This window comes from Neltuma alba, unplaced genomic scaffold (assembly GCF_004799145.2).
Source record: "Neltuma alba isolate B1F8T4 unplaced genomic scaffold, ASM479914v2 tig00001135_pilon, whole genome shotgun sequence".
NCBI classification, from domain to species: domain Eukaryota; kingdom Viridiplantae; phylum Streptophyta; class Magnoliopsida; order Fabales; family Fabaceae; genus Neltuma; species Neltuma alba.
The window spans coordinates 24,347-45,410 of NW_021632349.1; the positions used below are offsets into that span (position 1 = coordinate 24,347).

Consider the following 21,064-nt stretch of genomic DNA (forward strand, 5'->3'; position numbering starts at 1 on the left):
TAATAATGTTTTTATTTTTAGAAGCCCAATAAAAAAATTGTAACAGAAGAAAATTCATACCTAAAATTATAATATTTTGAAAAAAAAAAAGGAAACGAGATGGTCTCGGGATGGAACACAAGATGAAAATCTCATCTCGTCTTGTCCCTATTTACTAGGACGAGAGCGACAAGCCTGTCCTGGTCTCACCCTGTCCCTGTAAATAGCCTTCATTAGACAAACAACCCAAACCTATTGAAGAATGCAAATTTAATGCAAAAGTACTCTTATTATGGATGGTTAATACGTATTTGTGAATTGCTAAATTAAACTCATTGATTCATCGCACCATTTTAGGAGAGGTGTATAAGAAAGATCCAGAACTCATAAAACCCAAAAACAAGTCGAATTGAGTTGAAGATAATTCAAATCTATAATACTAGTTATTGTCGTGAAAAGCAAATGTGATCTTGATTATTTTTAGTAGAATTATAAAAGCGATGGAAGCGAAATTTGAGGAATTACTGTTCAATCACTCGAATATTCAATAAAAGCAAAACATGTTTAAATCCAAAGAGCCACGTGACTGGTCAACACTCGCAAGGATCTGTAGTGTAATACTTTTCTATTCATGCCTCAAACAAAAGAAAACCGCACGCAAACTTCAATTTACAAACAAGCATAGTAATCAATAGCAGCATAATTGGATAACCTCGGAAGTAGCTAGAAATATATCCATCTCACTATTACACGCAACAAATTCAAATTGTGTCTTATAGCATAAAATATATAGAGCTGCTTCACGGCTCAATGGGTATGGGGTTCAAGAGGAGCTGGACGACGTAATGTTTGAGAGACTTGCCATTGGTAAATCTGTCTTCTTGATTTTCATAGACAACCTCAATCCCTTGGGCAAAATTGAGGACAAAACCAAGCACAAACTTTGGAACACCATGTGGATTGTTCAGACACTCCTCATTAATATCCTTCCAGTAATTTTTTATGTCTTTATCGAGTATTTTATAGGCTTCTTCTTCTGAAATTCTATACTGCTTCATGCAACATTCCACTCCTGAAGCAACATGCCCTCTCTCTTGCTCAAACTACATGTCCATGCAAAAAAAAAAAAAAACAGTAAAACTACTCGTATTTGTTTCTTCCAACTAGTATAAGGATTATATATGTGCCTTATGACATTACTATTAATCTAAAATGTAAGGATATATAAAAGGAACAATAGTTTATATACTCCTTGCGACGCCAATTAAAGGCAAAATTTTAAAGTCTTTATGGCCGCAAAAATGTGGTAATTGAATTTTTTTTTTTTAATCATGCCCCTCCTTGATTGCAAGTTGCAACAAACTGTTGGCATGCTTTCAATTTTTTTTCGGAAAACATTTTATTGAAATCTCTAATTTTAGTGAAGGACGAAATTAGAACGTCATATATTTTCTATAAATTTAAAGATATCAATAACCACTTCTTCACAACCGTAAAATTAATGATTTTGCCCTATAATTAAGACTAAAAGAACCATTTCATTTGAAACGTCAAAATCACTAGATATGGGTAGAATTCTTGGTGTCTTAAGTTGTACCTTATGAGAGGCCATGTCATCCATGAGTCTAGCAATAAGTGAGCCAGCCCTAACTATTTTTGGATTTGTGGAAATCCAATCAAACACCTCTTTGGTTGCAAGGTTTCCAAGGCCCAGAAATGTAGTTATCTGAAGTGGAAACGTAGCAGATACAACTCCATTGTCCTTGTACTCCTCATAACTTGGAATATAGTTTTCATTGCACCATTTTGCTTCCATCAAGTATGCCTTCGTCAAGTTATAAAACTACAACCAGAAACATGTAATTAACTACTAAGTTCCAAATCGAATAAAATATAACATCTTTCAAGATCACTTATAGCGTACCGCTTGTTTAACATGTGGGATCACAAAATTTGATGTTCTTTCTTTTGCAGTTACCATTTCCATTTCATTGCACAGTACCACAACTGCTTCAAACACCACTTTCATGCACTGTGGAAGAGATTCAATAGGACTTATATCCCATCTGATAATCAAATAATAAATAGAATTTTGTCAGTCATGTATAAGATTTAGGAATCAGCAACAAGATTGTTAAATGGCCCTAAATTATATATCTGTGATTAATTAAACCTGTGGAAGGCCTCTGTGAAGAGTTCAAGTTCTTCAAGTGTACCATAGGCATCGTAAGTATCATCAAGAAGACAGAAAATAGCAACCATTTTGCCAACTAGCATCCTCGCTGTGCTAAACTGAGGCTCATAGGACAAGGCCAAAGACCAAAAGTAGGCCTCCACCAACCTATCTCTTGCATAAGGGACCTTTCTCACAAACTCTGATCCTTGCCACCACCTATAATACAAATTAACAGTAGTGTTCATTGTTATATCCTACAAGTCATTACTAGTTAAGAGAATACAACACTTCACTTACTTGGTGATATTGCCAAGTTCTTTTTGATGCAGTTGCTGCAGCATATTGAAATCTAGTTTTGCAAAGTTGAGCAAAATTTTGTGATTTTGGGAAGTATCTTGTTGCTGATAGAAAGACATGTAATGCTTTGCCTCTAGCCTACGCAATCTCTTGTGCAGAGGCTGACTTAAGCGGTGGTTGACACGTGCATGGAGACAAGGGCTCAGTTGGTTCACTACAAAAATCTGGACTTTCAGCGACCACTTTCAGCGGCGACAAAGGGAGTCGCCGCTGAAAATATGACTTTCAGCGGCGACAATAATTGTCGCCGCTGAAAGTCGGCCTTTCTGCGGCGACAAGTATGTCGCCGCCATAACTCATACTTTTGGCGGCGACATATTATTGTCGCCGCTGTAACTTCAACTTTCAGCGGCGACAAAATTTGTCGCCGCCGAAAGTGTGCACTACGGCGGCGACAATTCAAGTCGCCGCTGAAAGTGTACACTTTCAGCGGCGACTCCCTTCGTCGCCGCTGAAAGAGGATTCAGCGGCGACTAACTGTCGCCGCTGAATCCTCTTTCAGCGGCGACATAAATTGTCGCCGCTGAATGTCTCTTTCAGCGGCGACGTAAGGTCGCCGCTGAATCCTGTTTCAGCGGCGACGCTTCCTGTCGCCGCTGAATATATCTTTCAGCGGCGACCTTTTGTCGCCGCTGAATCTTATTGCAGCGGCGACACCAAGTGTCGCCGCTGAAGCTCACTTTCAGCGGCGACAAATGTTGCCGCTGAAAGTTTTTTCACATTTTTTTAATGTTTTTTTTTGTAAAAATTTTATATTATAATCTTTTATTTGCGTAATTAAGTAACTTTGATAATTAATGTTTTTTTATGTATTTTTGTGTTAGAGAGAGACTAAAAGAAAGATAATATGGTGTTTGAGAGAGAAAGGAAGAGGAAGAAAGTTTGGAGTGTGTGTTTAACACACATATCCCATATCCAAATGTTTGAGAGATGGAATAGAAAAACATTATGCATGGGAGAGAAATGAGATCGAGGCATGCGTGAAAAAGTATGCAAGTTTGATGGGATAAGTAATGAAATATAGAGTGAGAGGTAGATGTAAGTATTATTGGAAGAGAGATAGTCTGTATGTGTGAGAGAGAGAAGGATATTATAATTGAAAGAGATAACATAATTAAACATATGTGAGAGATTATTATAATTAAATTAGTGTGAGTATACTTAATTGACATAATAATATTTGATGATGAACATATATATGAGAGGATTGAGAAATAAAATCATTAAAGGAGATAATATAATTAATTAAAAATGTGTGAGAGATATAGATAATAAAATCATGTATATAGTTAATTAAATATTATTACTATTTATATTTTTTAATTTAAAATGTGATTAATTAAATTTTGTAAAACATATAGAGTTGCATATTATATATATTTTCTATTGCTCAATGGTTTCAATTAAATTCATTAGCCTGGCTGGCCACGCTTGTTCATTTTAGTGTAGAGGTCCTGCATTCGAATCTGAAAAATGTCCAATTTTTACACATTAATTTTGGCTCAAAAAGGTTAAAAAAAACATTTAATGTTACCTGGTTCGAACAGGGGATCTGATAATTATAATAGTTAACACTCCCCTACCACTGAACCCACGTGTGTTATTGGCAAGGCTGGCGCATTGTTTTTGTATGTAAAGATTCTTATTTTGAAACCCAAAACAATTCTAATCTTCTGAAAGTTAACTTTTCCCTCACTCTCACCAGATCAGACCAGCGCCGCGCACTTCTGAAAGTTCATCCCCAAATCCCCTCTCCCTCCAAACCTAGCGCTAGCGGCAGCATCTCACATTCTCATTTCTCACCGATTAGCGAAGACGGCGAAGAGGGACCTCAGACCTGCTTCTCCCCCATCCCCTTTCGTGATTTGCGCAGCGCCGGCGACCCCATTCCGTAGCAGTTGCAACCAAGCTTGCCTCCTAGTCCTTCAATTTGTGCTTGCTGCCGCAGCTATTTGCTCGCCAGTTGCCGGATCGCCGCTACTCTCCAGCTTCGTCACCGTTAGTACAGATCCAGGTAAGGTCGAGCCTCTCACCGATTAGTACAACCCAGTTCGTGTTTATTATCTTGTTTGGTATAAGTTCATGGTTGTGTATAGCTGATATAGGATCGCATGTAATTTGTAATTTGTAACTATAGGATCGCATGCATGAGCTCGTTCAGCAGCAATCCTTAGAGAGTGATGCTCGAATGACCTCTGATGAGATATTGACAGCTGTTCTTGGTGAGAGGTCAGGATATGTTAGAGGAAAAGGTTATGGAGCAGAGCCTCGGAGGAAGAGACTTCACACTCAATCTAGTGATTCACTTGAGAATGTACGCACCCAATTGTATGAAGAGTTTGAAAGAAGATTTCAAGAGGAGCGAGAAAAGATGGAAGCAAATCTTGCTGCAGAGCGAGAGAGGATGGAAGCAGAACGTGCAGCAGAGCGAGAAAAGATAGAAGCAGAACGTGCTGCAGAGCGAGCAAAGATGGAAGCAGAGCGTACGCAACTTGAACAAAGGATGGAGCAGTTGATGGAACAGAGAATACAAGCTCAGTTCACTGCTTTCATGCAAAAGATGCAGTTAAATGCTCCTGCAGATACCCCTACTTCTAGCGTCCCTAATATTGATCCCTCTACGTAATTTTTCTTCTGTATTATGTAATGTATCTTTTAATTGAACAATTTTTTTTTTCAGTTAGAGACATAAAGAACACTTTCATGGTTATAAATCTTATTATTTAATATACCATATTTGTGTGTTAATTACTTTATTTTTATTAAACCTTTTAATAATATTTATCAGCAATATAAATAAAAGTTTTTGCAGAATTAATATATTATAAAAATAATTAAAATCACAATCAGCGGCGACATTTGTCGCCGCCGAATCAAGCTTCGGCGGCGACCACAATGTCGCCGCCGAATAAAGCTTCGGCGGCGACCAAAATGTCGCCGCCGAATAAAGCTTCGGCGGCGACCACAATGTCGCTGCCGAATCAAGCTTCGGCGGCGACCAAAATGTCGCCGCCGAATAAAGCTTCGGCGGCGACCACAATGTCGCCGCCGAATCAAGCTTCGGCGGCGACCAAAATGTCGCCGCCGAATCAAGCTTCGGCGGCGACCAAAATGTCGCCGCCGAAGCAAGCTTCCGCGGCGACATTAGTCGCCGCTGATTCTCATGTTTCAGTGGCGACTGTTCTGAGCGGCAAACTCATCAGCTTTCAGCGGCGACATTTTGTCGCCGCTGAAAGGTGTTTCAGCGGCGACATTCTGTCGCCGCTGAATGTCCAGTTTCAGCGGCGACTTTTTTTGTCGCCGCTGATAAGTTTCAGCCACGGTCGCTACGGCAACGACTTGGTGGCGACAAAATGTCGCCGCTGAAGCTTTTCAGCGGCGACTTTTGGACTTTCAGCGGCGACATTTGTCGCCGCTGAAAGTCGAATTTTTTGTAGTGGTTGTTATCTATGAGGGATTTAAGGTAAGTGTAAGTGAAGTGAAGAGCTTCCTCCAGTATGCTCTCTCTGTGAACCTCAAATTGTGTAGCTTCATACAACGCCAGCATTCCTTCAACATCATCTTCGGTAAGACTTTCATTATTACGCTTTTCCTTGATGTCCTTGAATCTCTCAAATACATCTGATTCATACGTATGTATATACCAATTAGTAGAGGTGCTTGAAAAGAGAAAAGTAACTCTTCTCATTAAACAATGCAAATATAATAGTGACGACGTTTGAACATACCAGATGAAACGGGATATCCATGTTGCCTTAGCAACCGAAAGAGTAAAGCCACAAAGTGAAGATTATCACGTCCATCTTGCCTAATAACATTGTTGTTGCTGGTATAAATGCTATGAATATTTGCCAATGCTTCTTCAATTTCATGTTCGAAGTGGTAGGAAACCCCCAAACGCTGGACCCAGTCAATGAAGTCTAGCTTTTCTGAAGGACTCTGATCGTTGGAAGATATAACCTTCTTTAACTTCTCTTTCTGTACCTTATGTTCCACATTGTCATCAACTTCCTGAAAAAATCCCAAACAAGCATGTAATTTTCATATGCCAGACTGCACAGATAGGTAATTTTAATACATGTTTAATTTAGAAAGAAACAAACAACCTAGATAGAATGTTCGATCAATATATGTTGCATATAGTTATATATAAAGAATACCTTCGATCCTGAAGCATATTGAAGAAACATATTGCCCCAGATGTTTGGAGCAAAATTGGCACATCTTCTTGTGTTGTCACGATGAGATGCTGCAATAGACATGGCTTCTAGTCTTGGAACGTACGTAATGCGTTTTTGATGGGAAGCTCCCGGTACGTATCGAATCAATTTATAGAGGATTTCATTCATCGAGTCTACTTTCCTAGAGGGTTAGGTGGGGCCTGAGCCTTGACTGTACATGAAGTTGCATGGTAAAAATGGATGGGCCGAACAATTTTGAAAGTTACGCGTACTATTTTTAATTAAATTGCGGCTCTTTCTAGCAATCGTTGTGACATTAAATACTTTCATTCTCGTCAGGGAAATAATTTTCCAATTCAGAATAAGAATGAAGCGTGGTTAAGTTGATCAAGCTAAGGGGTTAATTAATTGTTAGTCTCAAGCAGAAGCAATTGACATAAATTAATAAGTGTGATCAAGTTTAACTGTTCGTCATTAACAAACGGGTGCGTCCAACTTCCAACTTCTAATTTAATCAAATTAATCAAACCGTGTTCATTTTCATGGCAATAAATTTGGGAAATGAAGTCAAAGAGTATTATTCAAATGAAGGGTACCTGATATGACTTTTGAGGATCTTAACTTTCTTTGGGAAATTTCTTCCTTCCCTAGTTCCTTGAAGGATCTCATTTGAATAATAAATCGTGTTTCACCTGCGTTAATTAATTTTTCTTCTTTCAATTCAATTGTTCAGGTTCTCCTTCAAAATGATATCACAAATTAACCCAAGCCTTGAATTGAATCAATCAATGCGTGGAGATCAAAGGATAGTACTAGCTTATGTATTGTATTAGTAGAAATGTCATCACAAGAATTTTCATATTAACATCACAAGTCATAGGCATTTTTTCATTAATATAGTCGTAATAATTTAACTTTTGTCGTTTACTGTGTATTTTCTATTTTTATTCTGTTGAAAGGATAAATGCTTCCAATTTTTATATCTATTTTTATGCATTCAACTACCTGCTGTATTTAATTCATTTTTGTGTGCATTAAGTCATTATTATAATTAGAGAGGTGGGGGTATTTATAGTACTTTGACTTAACTCTTAGCCCTTGAAGTTTAAGAAAATTACAAAGGGTTGGTAGACACATCCTAACCCCCATTTTTATTCTAAGAATAATGGAAAACAAAATGAAATAAATAGACAAATCTTAGGCTTCAAGAATGTGATCTTGCCACTTGTCCATGTGATATTATGGTGGTCATGTCACTTTACTTATGTCATATCAATATCATTTAACTTTAACCTTAATTAACTTCCTTAATCACCATGATTACTTTTCTTAATGATATTCTAGAAACTCTATTCTCTTTTTATTTTCTATTTAAATATTTTTTCTCTAAATGGGCCTCCTTAGGTGTGATTTTTGGGCCAAATGGACTGGAGAATTTTGCAGAAAATTTCACTTCCCTGGGTATCCTTACATTGCACTGAGTATCGGTGTAGTACTGGATGAATTTTTCTGTATTCTGTCTATTTTACTGTCTCAGAAAATTCATCTCAATACACCATTAGCCTTCTCTTAGTGTAAGAAAGTTTCATGATTTTTCTCAAAATTTAATTCGGTTTGAAATTCTCTAAATTCCATTTCTAGCGAAATCAGCATTCTATCGATGATAATTCTGCTTTAAATTTTATTAAAGCTAAGTTTCTCATCATTTGAAGTCAGAAATAATTTTATAAATTATGATAATCTTTCAAGAAAATTTTTTATATTTTTTTTAAGAATTATTGAGGCCTCTAGATATTTTAAATAATTAACTTTGTTCACTATTTCTTAGTGTAACAAAAAATTTATGAAAATATTGAAAATTCTATATTAATTTATTTTCCTTTCCATAATTCCTCTAGGGTCTCAAATGCTGCTCCTTGACCCCTCAATTCTATTTTACATGATTTTTTGAGATTTTTTTTTGGAAATTTTTAACCTAACTTATCCATCAGATCTTTCTTTAACTGATATTTCAAAAAATATCAGTCTTGATACTGTCTGGGTTTTAGTTCAAAACTAATGAGATCTATGTCCCCGCTACACTAACTGATCCTGATCTATTTTAATTCTCTCATTTTCAAAGTTAAAATTTGCAGGATGTTACAGAAGTCAGAGTATTATTCAAATGAAAGATACATGACATGACTTTTGAGGATCTTAACTTTCTTTGGGAAATTTCTTCCTTCCCTAGTACCTTGAAGGATCTCATTTGAATAATAAATCATGTTTCACATGCATTAATTAATTTTTCTCCTTTCAATTCGATTGCCCAAGTTCACCTTCAAAATGATATCACAAATTAACCCAAGCCTTGAATTGAATCAATCAATGCGCGGAGATCAAAGCATAGTACTAGCTTATGTATTGTATTAGTAGAAATGTCATCACAAGAATTTTCATATTAACAATTTAACATCATAAATCATGGACATTTTTGTCATAATATAGTCGTTAATAATTTAACTTTTTTTGTTTAATTACTGTGTATTTTCTATTTTTATTCTGTTGAAAGGATAAATGCTTCCAATTTTTATACCTATTTTTATGCATCCAACTACTTGTTATATTTAATTCATTTTTGTGTGCATTAAGTCGTTGTTATAAAATGCACGCATCGAATTTTCGCTGTGTACTAGATGCATGGATAAATCTTCTTCTCAATAACCATAAAAATTTAGATGAGAGGGTCAATAAAGTAGTCTTTTAATTATATATTTATGGCTGAAACTCAATTATTCCATATTGGCCCAGACTTGACCATGGCAAAGTAACAAGTCTTATATATATAAAATATAGACTGAAACAAAAGAAAGTCGCATGAACTTCAATTAATTCACAAGCAAACGCCATCATTTCATAAGACTTGACCACAACAAAGTAACGAAGTAACAAGTCTTATATGGAATATAGACTTTGGGCGAGTACATTAGACCGATTTTGTTTATTTACAAAATTATACCCATTGTAAATACTAATGATATAGAATTCTCCCACAACGCTGAAATATAAAGCATTTTAAATTATAAGTAAGACATTTAAGTTTAAAATTAAATTCTCAGTTCATAATTAAATTTTTTATTTATAACTGCCTGAGTTAATATTTGCAACTCATTTTTTTAAAATTTTTTATATTTCTTCCGAAAATATAATTTACGGGTGTTTGGTCGGCCATTAGCATCCACAGCATAAAGAGTAAGAGGCCACTTTTTAGGATTTTTGTTTAAGGAAAAATAAAGTTAGATCACAAATCAATAAATTAATTATAAATAAGTTTCTCGAGTTTAGTTTATTACTAGAAATTAAAGTTCCTTGACATTCGGAGATTATGGGAAAAGACATAACTGTCCCTTGACCATCCTTCCTTTGACGTTTTGGCCGCTGTATTGTTGACTCTTGTTGGTAGTGGACTGGCGCCTCATGTCATCTCCCACGGATGCTTCCTCAGGGACAGCTAGTCGACGACGTTCAAGTTTCGCCTTTTTTTTTTTGTTAAAAAAAATTGTTTTCAATTCCATGTTTAATTTTAAAAAAATAATTTATGCACTAAGCAATCTTTACCTTTAAGTGAGTAGTATTTTTCTTTTTCTATTTTACTCTCATCTAATTGTTTTTTTAATCACCTTTATACAAGAATAATATTAATTCATGATTATTTAATATTCAAAAAAAATTCATTCATTCTTTTCTTTCCCCCCTTTTTTATAAATGAAATCTTTAGTTTCACAGTTTGATTTATTTGAGACCTTAGTAGGACAATTTTTTTTTTAAAAAAAAAGAAGTGGACCAAAAAAAGACAAATCAAACGTGTAAGAGATATACATGGACCAAAATAATTATCCCCAAAAATTCTCTTATATGAAACACGAGGAGTATATGAAACCATGCATTTTTTTCGTATGCGTGGAATCACACATCAAATTTCTGTTGACAATCACGCATATGCAAATGTTATTATCCCATTGGTCGCATTTTCATCGTTCAACTATGCACGACATTATTGGTAATCAAAAAAGGAACTGTGCACAGCATTGGAAAGATAATGAAATCCTATGCAAATATAATACTCGTGTTTTTTGTCCAAGAAAAAATAATACTCGTGTTTAATGTTCTGATTGTAAGCTGATGTTAGTCTTATAAGTAAGATCTATTTTGTATGTTTATCAATTTTTTTGAATTAATTCTATTAATATTCTTTCAACAATAATCAAGTAGAAGAGAGAAGAAGGAAATTGAAGAAAATACTTAAGATGTTTTAAAAATATATATATCATGTTAACTAATTTAACTGATATTCTTAATTTATTCAAATTAATTAATTAAGTTTTATATTAAGAATCGGAGATAATATATTGAATGTATTGTCATGATACCTTTGGACTTTGCTTGTTACAAAGCCTAAAGCCAATGTGACTACTGATCAACACCTACAAAGATTAGTCGTAGTATTAGACAAGATTCTCCAGCGTGGTACTTCTATTCATGCCCTAAACAAAATTAAAGAGAACCAGGAACAAACCTCAATCCATAAACAAACATAATATATCCATATCACCATCAAACTTGGCACATAACACAACAATGTAATGTTTGAGGGACTCGCCATTGGTGAATCTATCTTGTAGATTCTCATAGACAACCTCAGACACCCTAGCCCAATTGACGACATAGTCAAGCAGAGATTTTGGGATGTCGTATGGATTGTTCAGATGCTCTTCATTAATGTCCTTCCAGCAATTTTTGACATCATCCTTGATTATTTTGTAGGCTTCTTCTTATGAAACTCCATATTGTTTCATAAAACATCCACTCTTGAAGCAACATGCTCTCTCTCCTGCTCAAAGTACATGTCCATGTAAATAAAACCAGAAAACTCTTATTTATCATTTCCTCCAAATAATATAAGTATATATGATATATTTATTTTCAACAGAAATATGTGTAAGGTTTAGAAGTACCGAGAACATCTATACAATTTAAGTGAAACCAAAAAGAATGGTATAATTTACTCTAATGTTTTTTATTATTAAAACTTGATATCGATATTTTAAAATTAAATATACATGCATGAATGAAGTTTTGTTGTTTGTAAGTAAATGCATATTATGTTTTCTCATTCAAAATGTTCAGTTACTATGAGTATATAAATGCCCACGCATATTGTCTTAGTTGTACCTCATGAGTGGCCACGTCATCCATGAGTCTGCCAATAAGTGAGACAGCTTCAATTATTTTTGGATTTGTGGAAATCCAATCAAACACCTCTTCGGTTGCTAGGTTTCCAGGGCCCAGGAAAGAAGTTATCTGAAGTGGACCAAAAGAAGATACAACTCCGTTATTCTTGTACTCCTCATAGCTTGGGACGTACTTTTCACTGCACCATTTTGCTTCCATCAAGTATGCCTCGGCCAAATTAATAAACTACAACCAGAATATGTAATTAACTAAGTGAAAATGAATAAGTATAACATCATCTGTGTTGAAATTAAGTTATAAAGTCATTGCTTCTATACTGCTTGTTTAACATGCGGCATCACAAAATTTGACGTCCCTTCTTTTGCAGCCACCATGTCGATTTCATTGCAAGCTTGTATAACTGCTTCAAACGCCGCTTTCATGCAGTCTGGAAGTGATTCAACGGGACTTCAATCCCATCTAATAACCAAATAATAAGAAGGAATAGTCAAGTCGTTTATAAAATTGATGATTAATTTTCACTTTTCAGCAATAGGATTGGTAAATAATTTGGCCCTGTAATCTGTTATCAAACCTGTGGATGGCCTATGTGAAAAGTTCAAGTTCTTCAAGTGTGCCATAGGTGTCATAGATATCATCAAGAAGACAGATAATAGCAACCAATTTGCCAGTTATCATTCTTGTAGTGCTGAGTTGAGGCTCATAAGACATGGCTAAAGACCAAAAGTAGGATTCCACCAATTGATCTCTGGCATAAGGCACCTCTTTGGGCAACTCTGTTTCTTTCCACCACCTGCAATACAAATAAACAATCCCGCTTAAGTACTATCATATGTACACACACCACGGATCATTACTGTTAACAAATATAGCACTTCATTTACTTGGTGATATTGCCAATTTCTCTTTTATGCAAATGCTGCAGCATATTGAAATCCAGTTTCGCAAAGTCAAACAACTTTATATGATTTTGGGAAGGATCTTGCTGTTGGTAGAAAGACATGTAATGCCTTGCCTCTAGCCTATGCAATCTCTTGTGCAGAGGCTGACTTAAGCGGTGGTTGACACGTGGATTGAGACAAGGGCTCAGTTGGTAGTTATCTATGAGGGATTTAAGGCAGGTGTAAGTGAAATGAAGAGCTTCATCCAGTATGCTCTCTTCGGGAACCTCCAATTGTGTAGCTTCATACAGGGCCAACATTCCTTCAACATCGTCTTCGGCGAGACTTTCATTATTAAGCTTTCCCTTGATGTCCTTGAATCTCTCAAATACATCTATTTCACATGTATGTATACTGAGCATACCAATTAGTAGAAGTGCTTGAAAAGAGAAATGTAACTCTTCTCATTAAACAATGCAAATATAATTGTGATGAAGTTTGAACATACAAGATGAAACGGGATATCCATGTTGCCTCAGCAACCGAAAGAGTAAAGCCACAAAGTGAAGATTATCACCACATCCTGCCTAACAACATTGTTGTTACTGGTATAAATGCTGTGAATCTTTGCCAATGCGTCTTCAATTTCATGTTCGAAGTGGTAGGAAACTGCCAAACGTTGGACCCAGTCAATGAAGTCTAGCTTTCCTGAAGGACTCTGATCGTTGGAAGATATAACCTTCTTTGACTTCTCTTTCTGTACCTTATGTTCCACATTGTCATCAACTTCCTGAAAAAATCCCAAACAAGCATGTAATTTTCCTATCCCAGACTGCACAGATAGGTAATTTTAATACATGTTTAATTTAAAAAGAAAGAAACGAGCTAGCTAGAATGCTCGATCAATATAGGTTGCATATATATATATATATATATATATATATATAGAATACCTTAGATTCTGAAGCATATCGAAGAAACATATTGCCCCAAATGTTTGTTTGCAGTAAAATTGGCACATCTTCTTGTGTTGTCACGATGAGATGCTGCAACAGACATGGCTTCTAGTTTTGGAACGTAAGGTGTTTGATGAAAAGCTCCTGATATGTGTTGAATCAATTTATAGAGCATTTCATTCATCGAGTCTACTTATGGAAAAAAAGGATGGGCAGAAAATTTTGGAAGTTACGTGTACTACCTTTAATTAAATTGTAGCTCTTTGTGAAATCGTTGAGAAATTAAAATACTTTCATTTATGTCAGGGAATAATTTTCCAATTCAGGATAAGATTGAAGCGCGATTAAGTTGATCAAGCTAAGGGCTTAATTGTTAGTCTCCAGCAGAACCTTTTGCCGTAAATTAGTAAGTGTGATCAAGCTTATCTATTCGTCATTAACAGACGGATACGTCCATGTTCCAACTCCTAATTAAATCAAGTAGTAAAACCATGTTCAGTTTCATAGCAATAGATTTGGGAAATGATTATTTAATATTCCAAAAAAATTCGAATTGTTTAATTTTTTATCACCTTTATATATACAAGATTAATATTAATTCATGGTTATTTCATATTACAAAAAAATGCATTCATTCTTTTCTTTTTTCTAACCCTTTATTTTCACATTTTGATTTATTTCAAACCTTAGTAGGATAATTTTTATAAAAAAAAAAAAAGTGGACCAAAAGCGACGAATCAAACGTGTAAGAGAAATACATGGACCACTATAATTATTCCCAAAATTCTCTGATATTAAACACGTGGAGTATTTCGAGACCATGCATTTTTTTTATATGCATGGAATCACACATCAAATTTCTGTTGATGAGGCATATGCAAATTTTATTATCCCATTGGCCGCATTTTCATTGTTCAACTAGGCACAACATTATTGTTGGTCCAAAGAAGAAACTGTGCACAGCATTGGACAGATAATCGAATTCTAGATCAAGAAAATTTGTTAAGTTATTTATTTGTAATAAATAGGTATTATCTTCTCTAAAATACCCTTACTAATTATATGTATTAGAACTATCATTTGATTGAATATTTAACATGTGCAACCACTACAAGGACTACTTTGAAAAAAAAATATGAGAGATAAAGTAGATTGAGGTATGGTATTATATTTAGAAATAAATTAAAAATCAAACTAATTTTTATATTAAAAATTGAAAGAGATAATTTGGAGTATATATTATCGTGACGCTTTTGGACTTTGCTTGTTGCAAAGCCTAAAGCCACGTGACTACTGATCAGCACCCGTAAAGATTAGTCGTAGTATTAGACGAGATTATCTAACGTAGTACGTTTATATTCATGCCTTAATCAAAATTAAAGAAAACCACAAACAAACCTCAGTGCATAAACAAACATGATACTACCTCTCGATTCTTAATATAATAGCTCATTTGATTTTTAAGTAGTGTATCCATATCACCATCAAACTGGGCACACAACATATCAAATTCAAATAAATGAATAACAAGTCTTACAATCTAAAATATATCAATAAAGCTACCTCATGGCTCAATAGGTATCCGTGTTGCCCGTGATATTGAGGAAGAATTTGGGGGGGGGGGGAAGAGGAGTGGGGATAGACAATGGGAAACACGTAAAGGAGAGAGTAAAAAGTCAAGAATGAAGAGGAAAAAGAAAAAAGAAGACGATTCACCAAGCAGAAGAAGTAAAGGAGTCCATATCCGGTGACAATCTCTAAGGACTTGTTAGAGCAGAACTAAAATAAAGAAAAGACAAAACATGAAGCAAAAAATGATGGTTGAAAAGGTAGGCAAACAGAATGATCTTATCTGTTATTTATTTACCAAATCCGTGCGTTGTCCTCTTTCCATTTACAAATACCAAATGCAGCAGTAATTAGGCCATTACACCTGGCTGTTGGTTGTATCTAGTGCATGCGCATTAATTTGATGCCAAATTTTGAGGATGATTCCCCTATAAATGAATTGCAGGAACAGCAATACATGCAATGGTTTGCAGTAAATAACAAGAGACGTTGGATATGGCACACTTGGGAAATTTAGAAAAGGAGAAACTGATGAGCAAAAGTTTGATGGGGTCCAATAATTGCAGAGAGAAGTTAGGTAGAGAAGGAACCAGAGGATGGGGTTGGTGAGTTGCTTCACTCATTAAACCCAGACTCATCAAACTCGTTTGCTATAATATTCTATACATGCTTCGTTCAAAATATGGCCACCAAAAACGAAAAGAGTTTCCATTTTTATTGATTTCTACAACACACATCTCTCAGTGAATGGTGGGAGAAGAGAGAAAAGGTGCTATTGGGAAGTTGAAATCTGGTAAATGAAGCGTCTGCATCAGAAAAGAGCACTGCTTACTGCCCTAGGATCAAACAAAGGAACGGTGGCGTGTGATGAGGCAACCATCAGGTGAAAGGGACATCAAGTGCTCAAGGGTTTGTGATTATATGTGTGTGTTTATACTACCTCCTATCCTTAACATAAGACCTCATTTGACTTTTATTTTAGTCTCAAATATAAGACCCCAATCCACTTTGCCTCTCATATTTATTTATTTTTTTCATAAAGTAATCATTCTAATAATAGTAGTTCTAACTAATACAATTCACTAGTAAGGATATTTTAAAAAAAACAACACTTATTTATTACAAATAACTTATTTAACTTATTTTCTTAATATATTCAAATTAATTAACTACTCCTCTGGTCCTTAATATAAGACCCATTTAACTAATTTGATTAGATTAAAGAAGTTAGATAAGTGAGTTAATTATAAGAAAAGTGACACATTTTTCCTAAAATACCATAATCATCTTTCTTAATACCCCCTCCCTCTTCTACTTGATTATGGTTGAAGGAGTATCTATAGGGGTAATTTAGAGAAAATTGATAAATATGATAAATGAATCTTATATTTAGGATCAAAACCAACTCAAAAATTAGGTTTTATATTAAGGATCGAAGGAGTATCTTTTGCCTTTAGGACTGGAGGTAGTATATTGTTTTTAGATAGATAGGTAGATGTTGTTGACTCACTTTGATTACAACGTTCCACCATTTACGAGGAATTATGCTAATTAACAGCCTACTTGGCTCAGTGACTTCTTCCTTCTCTCCCCCGTAGCATTGAACAACCCCCTCTGCTAATTTCTAATTAACATCGTCACACTGCATCGAACCAACATACTCTGTCATTTGTCTTAGGTGATGAGCTTGCTTGGTTCAATCGTCAATTTACAACATGCTCTGTCAATTAATGTTAGTTTTGGAGAAAAATATTAAATTAATTACAAGACAAAATTATTATCTTTATGTAAAAATTGACACAAATCTAAAAGATTTACAAATTTAACAAAATCTGAAAAATTTACTATATTATAAAAGGTAAGTAAAAATATTTATATTACTACATCAAAAATAGTTATATTGTGATATTGTTATATTTTTAAAGATAAAAATTATTATAAAAATTGAAATATTTAAATATTAATATTTTAATTGTATTAAAATTCAAGTAATTTCTACATGTATTAATTTTAATTTAAAACTGCTAATATTAATTCCAACTTTAAAAATATATCTAGTAATTTTATATTTACTTCTCATATTTATATCATCATATATATATTTCTAATATTATTTTTGTTAAGAAAACTGGAGCTACATATCAATCTGGTTTGAGTCGTGCCAGTAGATATTGTCCTTAAGAGTTATTCCGTCACCATAGGTAAATATGGATGTAGCACTGCCCAGGATTAAACAAACTTTTCTTGCAGCAAATAGGGTGACATAAAAGCAAAAATAGAAATATAACCCAGCAACAGAGAGAGGAGAAGAAGAGAAATGCAAAGGAGAAGACGAATGCTCAAAGGCTCAAAAGTAGTGTGTTGAACACACCATCTTGAACCCCTTTATATAGGCCACGGAATATCGGAATGTTGGGCACCACACTTGTGACAATAAACACAATTAAATCATCAGTTTCAGATGTTGGCACAATAAACTATATTTACACTTTCGGTTATGAACGTTAGATACATTCCAAAATTGAATTTAGATGTTGGCAAGCATTAATTCATGAAAAACGATTTAAGGATTAATAAAAGGATAATCTTGGTTTAATGAGGAATAAAACTTTCCAAAAATTCAGTAACCTCTGACTAATTCAAAAAATAAACTGATAAAATAAAGGTTTTTGTAAGAGGTGTATAATGTTGTCTTAACTCATGCACAGGAGGGGAATCATTAGTTTTCAACTGCATTTCCTCTGGTGAGCCGTTGTCATATGCGTGAGATCCTACTTCTCCTCTAGACCCATTCACTAGCCCAATAATATAAGACAGTATATATATACTTTAGCTTCCTCTCTCTTGAGTAATGTGGGATTTCACTTTTAACACACCCACTTATATTTACAACAATTTTTTTTATCTGATTATTATATTTTAAAATATTGGATATAACTTAAGAAGGAAGCCGAACAAGCATGAGAAAGAAATCTTGCAGATTTTGAAATGATAGAGAGAGAAAGGATTGAGGGGGAAGAAACTTCAAATTTTGAAACTCCCATCTTTACACTCTAGGAGAAGTATCTGGAAAACATGCCATACGCAAAATTAAAAATGCACGTAGCCCAAAATTAAACCACTACTATTCATAGAACATTATTCTGAGTGAGGAGCCATTATGGAGGTGAAAATGAGCCGGCTTGTAGTTGATTTTTATTTAATATTATACATAATTATCCTTTGACCATCCTTTTCTTTTTACCGCTGTCGACCATCAGATCACAACTAATTAAGAAGACTGCGTACCAATCTAATTAATTAATACTAACTTCGATCCTAATTTGAGCAGATTAAAAAAATAAGTTAAATTAGTTATTTATAATAAATATGTTTTGTCTTTCCTAAAATATCCTTACTAATCAAGTCTATTAGCTGGAATTACTATTATTAGAAAGACTACCTTTAAAAAATACATAATATAAGAGACGAAGTGGATTGGAATCTTATATATTTAGGACCAAAATAAAATGTGCTATAATTTTCTTTTCCACTTCCAACCAAATCAAATAAATAAGGGAAAATTAATCTTTCAACTCTTATACTTTTAGCTCGGCCGCGATTCAATTTCTCAAGTTTGACTTGTTACAATTTAATGCTTTCAGTTTTAATATGTTACGACTCAGCCCTTAAAATCGCTAAAACTGACTCAGTCCTTGAGAACTCATCTACGCGACAGAAAATAGAGTAAGGAAGAGGGGAAGAGACGCCGTGGCTGAGGAAGCTGGACTAAGTAGTCCAGCAAGTTAGATTCTGTAATATTGTTCGGCTTTTGAATGTTATTTGATGGAACGCTCTTCATGTCCCACAGTATGAAACTTTTTCATCAGCTTTATTTGGCTTCAAAGAAATCAGATTATGAGAGGTGGTTGAAATGGATCTTCCGTTCTGGAAATGAGGTGGCCAAGTGACATTGCCCACTAGGGGAAGGAGGCGTTAGGGTTTGGTGGAAGGAGGAAGGTGTGCGTGGGAGAATTTAATTTGCAAAAGAGATGAGGCTCCAGGAACAGTTGTTTCGGGGTCCTCTTTAGAAAAATAAAAAATCTGCTGCAACTCATGCCCACCTTCCTCATCCGTCACCTCTCTTCTCATCTTTCTTCCTCACTTTCTCTCTCTTTCCCCTTTCCAAATAAGAATGATTTGGAGCTTATTAAGATGCCACCTCAGCTCTATTTTTTGCCACATGGATGAGACTTAGTTTTAGCAATTTTAAGTACTGAAGTCAAACTTGAGATTAAACTTGAGGACTACCAAGTTAAAAGTATCAGGATTAAGAGATTAATTTTAGGAAAAATTAATCTTTTGATCTTCTAACTTTTAACTCATTTTTAACTCAGTCCTCTCTAACTTTGACACAATGTAACTCAGTCCCTGAACTTTCAACTCGGTCATGACTTAGTCTCTCAACTTTTCACATTTAATAACTTAATCCTTTTTCATATATATATATATATATATATATGTTGAGTCATCAATTAATTATCTGATGTGACAAAAATAATTATTTAAAAGTATTAAAAGTTGCAATTAGAGCTTCCGGCATGGGGGGAAAAAAGCATCAGCTTTCTTCTTCAACAACTCCGGCGAGGCCACACCGGGAAAATTCAAAAAGGATACAGTGTGAATCAAAAAGTCAGCCACACCGTGTGCAGCGCAGGCCCTATGACAAGTACACTGTCCAATTCCAATATAAATTAGCACTATCGAATTGTATCCTTGAAGTTGAATCAATTACAGAACTGAAAGCACCTGGGCACCTTTACATCTGTCACTGCTGACATTTGGAGACCAGGTTAGAGAAGCATAGTTCAAATGGAGTCTCATATATGGCATAAAATTGCTGTGGTTTCCGGTAATCTCTATCTTTGGTCCACCAAACTTCTATTTACTTGTTTTTCCACATCCATTCTTATTGCATCTGTTATTCCAACTTGCAAATTTTCTGGGAGAAAACGTGGAGTTCACCATCTTACTTGCTGCAACATTGAAATAGGAGTAGCAGCATGCAGAGTTCACCATTTGGTTCACACTACAGCCTTTTTGAATTTCGCCGGCGTGGCCTTGCCAGAGCGGGTGAAGAACAAAGAAGAAAGCTTATGCTTTTTTTTTTTCTACGCTAGAAGCTCTAATTGCCATTTTTAATACTTTTAAATAATATTTTTGCCACATCAGATAATTAATTGATGACTCAACATAATTTATATATGAAAAAGGATTAAATTATTAAATGTGAAAAGTTAAGGGACTGAGTCATAACTGAATTAAAGTTCAAGAGTCGTGTCTAGTTATAGTTGAAGGACTGAATTAAAAATGAGTTAAAAGTTAGAGGACCAAAAGATTAATTTTCCCTTGATTTTACTAATAAATAAACATCAAAATTTTGTTTTCCTCCACTTACCTCCCTTCCCTCCTCTTCGTTCCCAACTAAAATTTTACTCACAAATATCATATTCTCTTCGAAGCACTTTGATTTTGATCCGACTTATACTCAACTTACAGCTGCGGCGTTGCTCTAAGAAAAATAAAAAATATTTAATGCCGTTTGTTTGTCTAAGATTGGGGGGGGGGGGGAACTCCCTTGCTCATATAAAGGCAACATACTCTTCTGTAGATATGCTTGGTCCTATATAAAAATTATGATTAGCATTTGTCCAAAAATTTAATGCATATTTTTATTTTTACCTACAATTAATT

The 21,064-nt window shown here is 34.7% G+C and overlaps 3 protein-coding genes across 3 annotated transcripts; all 3 read right to left on the reverse strand.

Moving 5' to 3' along the window:
- Window positions 1–779: 779 nt before the first annotated feature.
- Window positions 780–6,774, reverse strand: LOC114751439 (probable terpene synthase 2). The gene is made up of 8 exons (XM_028940115.1): window positions 6,673–6,774; window positions 6,237–6,523; window positions 5,963–6,120; window positions 2,453–2,666; window positions 2,153–2,371; window positions 1,904–2,045; window positions 1,577–1,822; window positions 780–1,082 (listed from the first exon to the last, which is right to left on the reverse strand). The coding sequence occupies exons 1-8, from the start codon at window positions 6,772–6,774 to the stop codon at window positions 780–782; spliced, it is 1,671 nt and encodes a 556-aa protein (XP_028795948.1).
- A 4,475-nt stretch (window positions 6,775–11,249) lies between these two features.
- On the reverse strand, window positions 11,250–12,347 carry LOC114751449 (probable sesquiterpene synthase). Its single transcript, XM_028940126.1, has 3 exons — window positions 12,243–12,347; window positions 11,905–12,150; window positions 11,250–11,456 (listed from the first exon to the last, which is right to left on the reverse strand). Exons 1-3 carry the CDS (start codon window positions 12,345–12,347, stop codon window positions 11,250–11,252), a joined length of 558 nt encoding a protein of 185 aa, XP_028795959.1.
- Window positions 12,348–12,510: 163 nt separating this feature from the next.
- LOC114751458 (probable terpene synthase 2) lies at window positions 12,511–13,789 on the reverse strand. The gene is made up of 4 exons (XM_028940137.1): window positions 13,760–13,789; window positions 13,350–13,596; window positions 12,810–13,200; window positions 12,511–12,718 (listed from the first exon to the last, which is right to left on the reverse strand). The coding sequence occupies exons 1-4, from the start codon at window positions 13,787–13,789 to the stop codon at window positions 12,511–12,513; spliced, it is 876 nt and encodes a 291-aa protein (XP_028795970.1).
- Window positions 13,790–21,064: the final 7,275 nt, after the last annotated feature.

What these genes read in the sequence shown, in the direction of transcription:
- LOC114751458 (XM_028940137.1), bottom strand. Translation starts at nt 13,789, where the DNA reads ATGTTTCTTCGATATGCTTCAGAATCTAAG. An exon ending in GATATGCTTCAGAATCTAAG is followed by an intron (nt 13,597 to 13,759) that starts GTATTCTATATA and finishes GGATTTTTTCAG; the next exon opens with GAAGTTGATGACAATGTGGA. An exon ending in GAAATTGGCAATATCACCAA is followed by an intron (nt 12,719 to 12,809) that starts GTAAATGAAGTG and finishes TTTGTATTGCAG; the next exon opens with GTGGTGGAAAGAAACAGAGT.
- LOC114751449 (XM_028940126.1), bottom strand. Translation starts at nt 12,347, where the DNA reads ATGAAAGCGGCGTTTGAAGCAGTTATACAAGCTTGCAATGAAATCGAC. An exon ending in TGCCGCATGTTAAACAAGCA is followed by an intron (nt 12,151 to 12,242) that starts GTATAGAAGCAA and finishes TTCTGGTTGTAG; the next exon opens with TTTATTAATTTGGCCGAGGC. An exon ending in ATGACGTGGCCACTCATGAG is followed by an intron (nt 11,457 to 11,904) that starts GTACAACTAAGA and finishes AATTGCTGGAAG; the next exon opens with GACATTAATGAAGAGCATCT.
- LOC114751439 (XM_028940115.1), bottom strand. Translation starts at nt 6,774, where the DNA reads ATGTCTATTGCAGCATCTCATCGTGACAACACAAGAAGATGTGCCAAT. An exon ending in AATATGCTTCAGGATCGAAG is followed by an intron (nt 6,524 to 6,672) that starts GTATTCTTTATA and finishes GGATTTTTTCAG; the next exon opens with GAAGTTGATGACAATGTGGA. An exon ending in TTCACAGAGGCCTTCCACAG is followed by an intron (nt 2,046 to 2,152) that starts GTTTAATTAATC and finishes TTTGATTATCAG; the next exon opens with ATGGGATATAAGTCCTATTG.